The 10139-nt window shown below is 49.2% G+C and overlaps 2 protein-coding genes across 2 annotated transcripts in view; one reads left to right on the forward strand and one right to left on the reverse strand.

The window, feature by feature from the left end:
- The window catches only part of LOC144501835 (CUE domain-containing protein 1-like), a 29980-nt gene extending 21482 nt beyond the window's left edge, over nt 1-8498 (reverse strand). The window contains exons 1-3 of the mRNA XM_078225887.1: nt 8279-8498; nt 6886-6978; nt 2225-2314 (exon numbers count right to left, since the gene is read on the reverse strand). Coding sequence (XP_078082013.1) covers nt 2225-2314; nt 6886-6978; nt 8279-8498 — 403 coding nt within the window. The remainder of the gene's footprint in view (nt 1-2224; nt 2315-6885; nt 6979-8278) is intronic.
- A 1475-nt stretch (nt 8499-9973) lies between these two features.
- The window catches only part of srsf1b (serine and arginine rich splicing factor 1b), a 6311-nt gene continuing 6145 nt past the window's right edge, over nt 9974-10139 (forward strand). Inside the window, 1 exon segment of the mRNA XM_078225888.1 lies at nt 9974-10044. Coding sequence (XP_078082014.1) covers nt 9974-10044 — 71 coding nt within the window.

Raw genomic sequence — 10139 nt, forward strand, 5'->3', positions numbered from 1 at the left:
AGAAGTCTACAAGATTATGAGGGGCATGGACAGAGTGGATAGTCAGAAGCTTTTTCCCAGGGTAGAAGAGTCAATTACTCGGGGGCACAGGTTTAAAGTGCGAGGGGCAAGGTTTAAAGAGATGTACGAGGCAAGTTTTTTTACACAGAGGGTGGTGGGTGCCTGGAACTCGCTGCCGGGGGGAGGTAGTGGAAGTGGATACGATAGTGACTTTTAAGGGACGTCTTGACAAGTACATGAATAGGATGGGAATAGAGGGATATGGTCCCCGGAAGGGTAGGGGGCTTTAGTTCAGTTGAGCAGCATGGTCTGTGCAGGCTTGGAGGGCCTGTTTCTGTGCTGTAATTTTCTTTGTTCTTTGTTCATGCATTGGTTCCCATCCCCCTGACATATTAGTTTAAACCCTCCCCAACAGCACTGACAAACACTCCACCAGGGCATTGGTTCCAGTCAAAGAACAAAGAACAATACAGCACAGGAACAGGCCCTTCGGCCCTCCAAGCCCGTGCCACTCCCTGGTCCCTGCCCAGGTGCAGACCATCCGATTTGTACTGGTCCTACCTTCGCCAGAACTAGTTCCAATGTCCCAGGAATTTGAATCCCTCCCACTTGCACCATCCCTCAAGCCACGTATTCATCTTAGCTACACTGACATTCCTACTCTGAATAGAACATGGCACTGGGAGCAATCCTGAGATGATTACCTTTGAGGTCCTGCTTTTTCCTTTTCTTTCCCTTTCACTCGAATTGGTGAACTTGCGAATTAAACATCTTTCTTCAACATTCATGCACCAGCATTAACTCACACAGTATCATAATTTCTCAACAGGTCATGCTGTAATTACATCCTCCTGCCTGTGGTGGTGTTGTAGCACCTCAGTATGGCATCCCCCAGCTCCTCAATCTGTATAACAGAATAACACCGATACGCTCACCCACCCAACATCTCTGCTTCATAAATTACAATCAATTTTCCAATGTAACCATTAATTATTGCATAATTGTATGAAATATGGAAAGAGTGCATGACTTTTTAATGAGTGTTAAATTACGGCTGTGTGTGCTCTCCAACTATCCCCAACTTGTGGCCCACTTCACCTAAAGAAACAACTTGGGTCTTGTCTCTATTTATCAACTCCATGGGGTATTACTAGTGACAAAGGAACACAATTAGGCCATTTAGCCCCTCAAACCTATCCCCCAACTCAATGAAACCATGGCTATTCTACGACCTAACAGTAAGGAGTCTAACAACACCAGGTTAAAATCCAACAGGGTCCTGTTGGACTTTAACCTGGTGTTGTTAGACTCCTTACTGTGTTTACCCCAGTCCAACACCGGCATCTCCACATCGTGACTACGACCTAACTCCATACACTCGGAATACCTTGAAATCTTTGATCCATTCATCCTTCATCCTTTAAGTCCCAATAAATATGACCATGGTTTGTGTAACCTCTGATCCTGATTCATTTTTGATTTGATTTGATTTATTATTGCCACTATGTATTGGGATACTGTGAAAAGTACTTTTTCTTGTGCGCTATACAGACAAAGCATACCGTTTGTAGACTACATAGGGGAGAAGGAAAGAAGAGGGTGCAGAATATAGTGTTACAGTCATAGCTAGGGTGTAGAGAAAGATCAACTCAATATAAAGCTTTGTTGTAGAGTTTAAAAGAGTTAGAGTTTTAAGAGCATAGAACAAGTGTAAAAGATAGAATTAGAGGCTATGCGGGGGACAACTCACAAGAAGTCGCCTCGCTCCGGTGCCATCTTGAACTTTAGGGGAAGTCAAATAAGAACATGAGGGGGAAAGGAATATGTTGACAGGGTGAGATATAATATGGTGGGAGGAAGTAATTCCGTCCTTGGGTGACTGTGTGGAGTTTGCACGTTCTCCCTGTGTCTGCGTGGGTTTCCTCCGGGTGCTCCAGTTTCCTCCCACACTCCAAAGATGTGTGGGTTAGGTTCATTGGCCATGCTAAGTTGCCCTTTAGTGTCAGGGGGATCAGCAGGGTAAATATGTGGGGTTACGGAGACAGGGCCTGGGTGAGATTGTTGTTGGTGCAGGCCAAATGGTCTCCTCCTGCACTGTAGGGATTCTATGATTTTATGATTCTATGAAGTGGTATGGAGCTTAAACCCTGAGCATGGAGCAGTTGGGCCGAGTGGCCTGTTTCTGAGTTGCGAAAGTTTAGGTAATGATTTGAGGTGGACTCACATTTGCCCATGTGTTTCAGCTTGTCCCTGAACATGGCATCGTCAAAAACTACGCTGCTTGCTTCAGCCGCACCGGAGACGCCAGAATCAACTGCGACAAACCGGAGAGAAAAGGGTTAACAACTGCTTTCAAACGTTTTCTCATCACAGCTTTATATTTCTACATCAACGGAACGTAGTCATCCATGGCCCCAGTCATTAACGTGATTCATTCCATCACTGTCAATGTCATTATTCTGTAATGACTGGGTCTAGACAGTCATTGGAGATTTTTATATTCATTCATGAGATGTGAATATACCCCAATTGCCCTTGAGAAGTGAGTGATGAGCCACCTTCCTGAATCGCTGCAGTCCCGGGTTCAATTCCAGTCTCGGGTCACTGTCTGTGTGGAGTTTGCACGTTCTCCCCGTGTCTGCGTGGGTTTCCTCCGGGTGCTCCGGTTTCCTCTCACACTCCAAAGAGATGCAGATTAGGTGGATTGGCCATGCTAAATTGCCCCTTAGTTTCAGGGGGACTTGGGGTTAAGGCCTGGGTGGGATTGTTGTCAGTGCAGGCTCGATGGGCCAAGTGGCCTCCTTCTGTACTGTAGGGCAGCACAGTGGCACAATGGTTAGCACTGCTGCCCCACAACACCAGGAACCCGGGTTCGATTCCTGGCTTGGGTCACTGTCCATGTGGAGTTTGCACATTCTCCCCGTGTGTGCATGGGTTTCCTCCGGGTGCTCCGGTTTCCTTCCACAGTCCAAAGACGTGCTAGTTAGGTGCATTGGTCATGCTACATGCTCCCTCAGTGTACCCGAACAGGCGCCAGAATGTGACGACTGGGGGAATTTCATTGCAGTGTGAATGTAAGCCGACTTGTGACTAATAAATAAACTTTAGAGATTCTATATGATGAAGCCACCGTTTTGTTAGGGAAGGAGTTCCAGGTTTTTGATGCAGTGACAGTGAAGGAATGGTAATGCAGTTGAGGCCAAAACATTGTGGGTGGGACTTTACGGCCTCACTCGAGCGAGACCAGAAATTCCCGCCCGAGGACAGCGGACAGTTCTGTTCTCTGCCCTTCGGCCGCTCCATAAGACCATAAGACATAGGAGCAGAATTAGGCCACTCGGCCCATCGAGTCTGCTCCGCCATTCAATCATGGCTGATATTTTTCTCATCCCGATTCCGTGGTGAGCAGGGCATTAGAATTCCGGCGTGTATGTTTTCAAGGAGGAGCTGGATATAACTCTTGGGAGCGAAAGGAATCAAAGGATATTGGCAGGAAGGAGGATCAGGCTATGCTGTTGGATGGTTAGCCATGATCATACCGAATGGCGGAGCAGGCTCAAAGGTCTGAATAGCCTCCTCCTGCTCCAACGTCCATGTTACAATGATGGAGTTCCAAGTCAAAATGGTCTAACCAGGAGGGGAACTTTCAAGTGGTTGTGTCCCCATGCACAGCTGCCACTGCGTGCCAGCGATGGAGGGAGTGAATGTTGAAGATGGAGGATGGCGTGTGGATCAAGGGGGCTGCTTTGTCCTGGATGGTAATGAGCTCCTTCAGTGTTGGAGCTGCACTAATCCAGGCAAGTGGGGAGTATTCCATCACACCCCCGACTTGTGCCTTGTAGATGGTGGGCAGGCTTTGGGGAGTCGGGAAGTGAGTTTTATTTCTTTAGGTGAATCCTTGGGTTTATCGGGTGAATGTGAAGAAATTGAAGATAAAATTTGACAACCTGGAAGTTCCCCTTATTTTCGCCTGCCCCGTCTTCAGTTAGTTTACCAACATTATGAATAAAAATGTGTATTGTGCGTATCATTGTGGAAATGCAGCAATTTGCATGCAGCAAGTTCACATAAACAGCAATGTGATAAGGGGCAGCACGGTGGCACAGTGGTTAGCACTGCTGCCTCACAGCGCCAGGGACCCGGGTTCGATTCCAGCCTTGGGTCACTGCCTGTGTAGAGTCTGCACATTCTCCTCATGTCTGCGTGGGTTTCCTCCGGGTGCTCCAGTTTCCTCCCACAGCCCAAAGACATGCTGGCTTGGGTGAATTGGCCATGCTAAATTCTCCCTCAGTGTACCCGAACAGGTGCCGCAGTGTGGGCGACTAGGGGATTTTCATAGTAACTTCATTGCAGTGTTAATGTAAGCCTACTTGTAACACTAATAAATAAACTTTACTTTACTTTAACTTTATCAGTTAATCTGCCTTTTTAAAGTGATGTTGGTTGAGGGATAAGCATGGTCAGCCTCACATATGTGCTGGAGGACAGGCTTCCTGTACCCTGGCAGCCACCTCCCTCAACAAGCTGGCATTGATGAGAAGATCCAATACCTGGATCAGCCTCACCATCTCGCCCTTCTCCGAACTACCGCAGCGAGTGCTTGACCGCAAAGACCTCCGCAAGTCAACAAAAGGCCCAGCGCACAGAGCAGCAGCAGTCACCACACTCCTGTGCTGCAGCGAGACCTGGACCAGACGCATAAGAGCACTGGGGGAATTCCACCAGTTAGGCCTGTGCCGCACCCTTCAGTTTCAAAGGGAGGGCCGTGGAGCAAACGCTTCTTGAAGCCAGTGCCACAAGCAACCAGGCATGAGAATAGAGGCTTGGGGATGATCTCCCTAAAATAATGAGGGGCATAGATAAGGTAGATAGTCAACATCTTTTCCCAAAGGTAGGGGAGACTAAAACTAGAGGGTATGGTTTAAGGTGAGAGGGGAGAGATACAAAAGGGTCCAGAGGGGCAATTATTTCACACAGAGGGTGGCGAGTGTCTGGAACGATCTGCCAACGGTGGTAGTAGAGGCCGGTACAGTTTAAAAAAAAATTATTTAGGCAGTTACATGGCGGTGATTCACATTGGGGTACAGGGAGGATGTTCCCGATGGCGGGGGAGTCCAGAACCAGGGGTCACGGTCTGAGGATTCGGGGTAGACCATTTAGGACGGAGGTGAGGAGACATTTCTTCACCCAAAGAGTGGTGAGCCTGTGGAATTCATTACCACAGGAAGTAGTTGATGCCAAAACATTGAATGCATTCAAGAGGCGGCTGGATATAGCACTTGGGGTGAATGGGGTCAAAGATTATGGGGAGAAAGCAGGATTAGGCTATTGAGTTGGACGATCAGCCATGATCGTGATGAATGGCGGAGCAGGCTCGAAGGGCCGAATGGCCTCCTCCTGCACCTATCTTCTATGTTTCAGTGGGTGCCACTTGCTCTCTGGCACCTCATCCCAAGTTCCCATTCTTCTTGTGACAGAGAAGCTGGTTTTCAAGCAGATAGTGCACCCAGATCAAACCCAGTCCCGTTCTCAATTAATGTCCAAGCACAACGCAAACCCAGGAATCGATCCTCAGCGTGGAATTTTACAAAAGATATTCTAAGTGCCAAACAAGTGAGAAAACAGGAGAGTTTCAGACTTGTTTTTAGGACGAGTTTGAATATGCAATCTTATGGCACTTAGTGCAGAAAGAGTGACAGGATGTGATTCTCGCCAGCAGGGGGCGGGGTGGAGCCTTAGGTCGCCGATGAAGTCAGCTGCTGAGCTCTGGGAGCGCCACTGCGCATGTGCCCCAATCTCCAAGTTGGGAGGTCTCCTGGGAGATGGTATCTGGTGGTCAGTGCTAGGGTGCCTCACAGGCAGTGCCAGGGTATCCCATGGGCACTGCCCAGCCCTGCCCCTGACCACCTGGGGGCTTCAATGGCCTCTGATACCCCCTGCCAAGGCCATCACGTCTGGCCCCCATTGGTGGGGACCATACATGATTCTCATTGGGGAGAACCTCGGCCATTGAGGTGGTGCAGGTAAGTGAGCCTGGACAATAGCGCCTGGGATTTGTTAATGATTTAAATCGGCCCCTTTCTCAGCGTGAAGCCAGTTTCACCGGCAGAACAGCGCCAGGAAGATCGGGGGAGGAGAAAGACCGGGCGCGAACCTGATTTTTCTCCTCCCGCCTGATCTTCCCACCTTGCCTCACTGAAAATCGGGCAGGATGAGGTCGTATCGACTTTGCTGCCAGGTATGGCTCAGTACCACTCAGCTACCAGGTAGCACTCACTTGCTGCCAACGAACGACACGGTGGCACAGTGGTTAGCACTGCTGCCTCACAGCGCCAAGGACCCAGGTTCGATTCCCGACTTGGGTCACTGTCTGTGTGGAGTTTGCACGTTCTCCCCGTGTCTGCGTGGGTTTCCTCCGGATGCTCTGCTTTCCTCCCACAGTCCAAAGATGTGTGGATTAGGTTGATTGACCATGCTAAATTCCCTTTAATGTCCTGGGATGCATAGGTTAGACGGATTAGCGGGGTAAATATGTGGGGTTACGGGGATAGGGCCTGGGTGGGATTGTTGTAGGTGCAGACTCGATGGGCCGAATGGCCTCCTTCTGCACTGTCGGGATTCTATGAACTCAGCTATGTCTGAAGTTATTATTAACCCACATCGCACGGCAGTGATTATCTTGTGAACAGCCAGAGACACCGAAACAAGTGGCTCATCACCATGTAGTGTAACGTTGTCAAATTTATCAGACAGAGAGGCAAGTGATAAATCATTAGGGGCTGAATAGATCTCATTAGGCAGTCTGTGTAAATCACTAAAGTCTAATAGTAGCAAACACTATACCTCATGAGTCACTCCGAGCGGGATTTTCATGGTTGTATTTACCTGGAACCGCTGACGGCAAACTAATGTCCTCCGAGGGTAAGGATTCAGTCGCACTGTCAGACTTCGATTTTTTTAACTCATACTTTAGTCGATCTGGAAGAAGAGAAAAAGCAACAAGTTACAACAGGAGACAGTGGCGCAGTGGTATTAACGCTGGACCAGTAATCCAGCAGACCCCAGGGTCATCCCACCCAGGTTCGAATCCCGCCATGGCACGTGGTGATATTTCAATTCAAGACTTTAAAAATAATCTGGAATTAAAATTCTAACGATGACCACGAAATGATTGTCGGAAGAACCCATCTGGTTCACAAGGGGGAGCTCTGCCCTTTGGGGAAGGAAATCTGCCGTCCTTACCTGGTCTGGCCTACATGTGACTCCAGAGCCACAGCAATGTGGCTGACTCTAAACCAACTCTGGCGTGGCCTAGTAAGCCACTCAGTTCAAGGGCAATTAGGGATGGGCTACAAATGCTGTCTCCAGCCAGAACAGTTAGTGAGATTTTGCAAAATATGGTTGACTCCAAATATAGTCAGATTTTGCAAAATCTCACTAACTGTTCTGGCTGGAGACAATACACATCTCTTTAATCTGTGCTTAACCCTCTCTCCACTGACATTGTCTGTACCTTTAAGACTTGATTACCTGTAAAGACTCGCGTTCCAGCCATTATTTTGTAAATCGAGTCTGTGTCTTTATATGCCCTGTTTGTGAACAGAACTCCCACTCACCTGATGAAGGAGCAGCACTCCGAAAGCTTGTGGCTTTTGCTACCAAATAAACCTGTTGGACTTTAACCTGGTGTTGTGAGACTTCTTACAGCATTTATTGGCCATCCTCAGCTGCCCATGAAGTGAATGGCTTGATAGGCCATTTCCGAGGGCAGTTGAGAGTCAACCACATTGCTGTGCCTTTGGAGTCACATGTAGGCCAGACCAGGTAAGGACGGCAGACTTCCTTCCCTAAAGGACATTAGTGAACCAGATGGGTTTTTACAACAATCGACAATGGTTTCAGGGTCATCATTAGATTCTTAATTCCAGACATTTTTTCACTGAATTCAAATTCCACAATCCGTCGTGGTGGGATTCGAACCCGGGTCCCCAGAACATTTTAGCTCTATTCTCTCCCCACAGATGCTGTCAGACCTGCTGAGATTTTCCAGCATTTTTCTGTTTTTGTTCCTAGAACATTAGCCGAGTTTCTGGATTAATACAATAATACCAATAGGCCATCGCCATATATCCTTGCATGGGAAGCAGCCACTCGGATTACAGAGGGATCTCCGACTCACTGTCCCAGCTTTAGAGGAGAAAGGAAAAGAAGTATTGGAAGGAAAATGGAAATGTTCCTGTCACAGCTTTCCCCTGCCCGGTTTTGTGTGTTGCCTCACCCTTTTCCAGCGCCTGCAGGAACTCGCGATTCCGCTGAAGCTCCTTCATGAACTCTTCGTTCTGCAGGAAAAGTGCAATCCGCTCGTCCTCCAGGTACTGCTTCAGTTTCCGCTCCTGCTCGAGGGACCCCTGGGACTCCTGGCTGCCGCCACGATGGCCTTTCTGTGAACTCTGCAGGGTGGGAGGGAGCACATCAACGATGACAGTAATGGCTTCCATTCCCCACCTGCGCCCTCAGCCCCGGCACCAAACTCCACTCTTCCCATGGGCACAGGAATGGGAGGGAGGGAGTAATAACTTTAATCAGGCAATTGAGGTGGGCCTGTTCGAATATGAACTCCCTGATAAAGGACCAAATTGATGGGTCAATCAGGGAGCCTCTAGCTCTGTACTTAACCAGGTGTGCCAGTTCCTCTGGGACTCCTAGTGTGGACTACTAACTGAAAGCATTCTGTATGCTGTTGGCGGACTTGTAAATAAAGGGATTTGGTGAAGGAACTTCGGCCTCCGAGGACTTATTACAGACGGCAAGGCCTAGAATTGCAGGCCAGAGTACTCTAGTGGCCAATGGTAGAATCACAGAATTCCTCCAGTGCAGAAGGAGGCCTTTTGGCCCATCGAGCCTGCAGCAACAACAATTCTACCCAGGTTCTATCCCCATAACTCCACGTATTTACTCTGTTAGTCCACCTGACACTAAAGGGCAATTGAGCATGGCCAATCCACCTAGCCCACACATACCTGGCCTGTGGGAGGAAACCAGAGCACCCGGAGGAGCTGTTTAGCTGAGTTCAGAAAACGTGTTCTGTGCTCCAGAGCACGGAGCCCCGCTCTGATGTTGCATTTTACGTTTTTGGCTCCTGTCTGTTCAACAAAACACTGAATAACCCTGAATAACCCTGAATACGGGGCAGGTCTTCGCATCCACAGAATTGTGAATGTACCATTACTGCCCACGGGAATTCCAAGTCCAGTCGCCCCCACATCTCCTCGGGTCAAGGACGATTGGTCAGGCTGCACGCAGAGGCCTAAAGCATTATCGAGTTCATCAGCAGTGTTACATTAGCAAGGGGCCTTGAGCCTGTTTTGGAAAGATGCCGGGGACACCTGAAAAATTCAGCCCATCCAATACTGGGCCAGACCCATATCTGGTGTCCTCGGTGCTTGGGATAAAGTCCCTCGAAAGTGGTCCTTTATCCCCAAACCCCTCCACCATCGCCGCCACCCCCTCTCGCCTCCAAACCCCCCCCCCCCCACCAGCTTCCAGATGCAAAGAAGTCCAACTTCCCATCCCTGATAGTCAAACCCTCCGGATTCACGAAACTAGAAATGGATAGACAGTTACCGCAGTCACCCTGTTCTGCCACTAGAGGGGTCTGATTTTACGTTTACGTGCCATGGAGAGCAGTCAGCGGGCCTAAGGCCTTAGGCCTGCTGCCTGCTTGTTTCCCTCTAAATACCGGAGTCATTTTAAGGCCCGGGCTTCGATCGCACCCCCAGCCACCCTGGCAGTGTGGCATTTGGGGAGGGGCAGGAAATCAGCCTGGTGTTACAGTGAGACTGCAGAAGGAAGAAATCCAGGCTACACAGGAGGCGGGAGCACACAATTTGATTTACCCCAGCCCCTCTTTCCGCACACTCGGATAAGGCCGTCCAATACGGGTATGAGGGGGTGGGGAGTACCAGCTGTGAAGATGTCGCTCCTCTGGACCACAAGACATCGATTGGGGTCCAGCGTATATCACGGAGCCACAGTTCACACACAGTAAGTGGCCTTCCATCTGAAACAGGCAAGTGCACCGGCCACCCTTCTCAGGGTCCTGCCCAAGATGGAGGGCATATGGGGCAATCTAGTGGCAG

This window comes from Mustelus asterias, chromosome 12 (genome assembly GCF_964213995.1).
Source record: "Mustelus asterias chromosome 12, sMusAst1.hap1.1, whole genome shotgun sequence".
Classification (NCBI taxonomy): domain Eukaryota; kingdom Metazoa; phylum Chordata; class Chondrichthyes; order Carcharhiniformes; family Triakidae; genus Mustelus; species Mustelus asterias.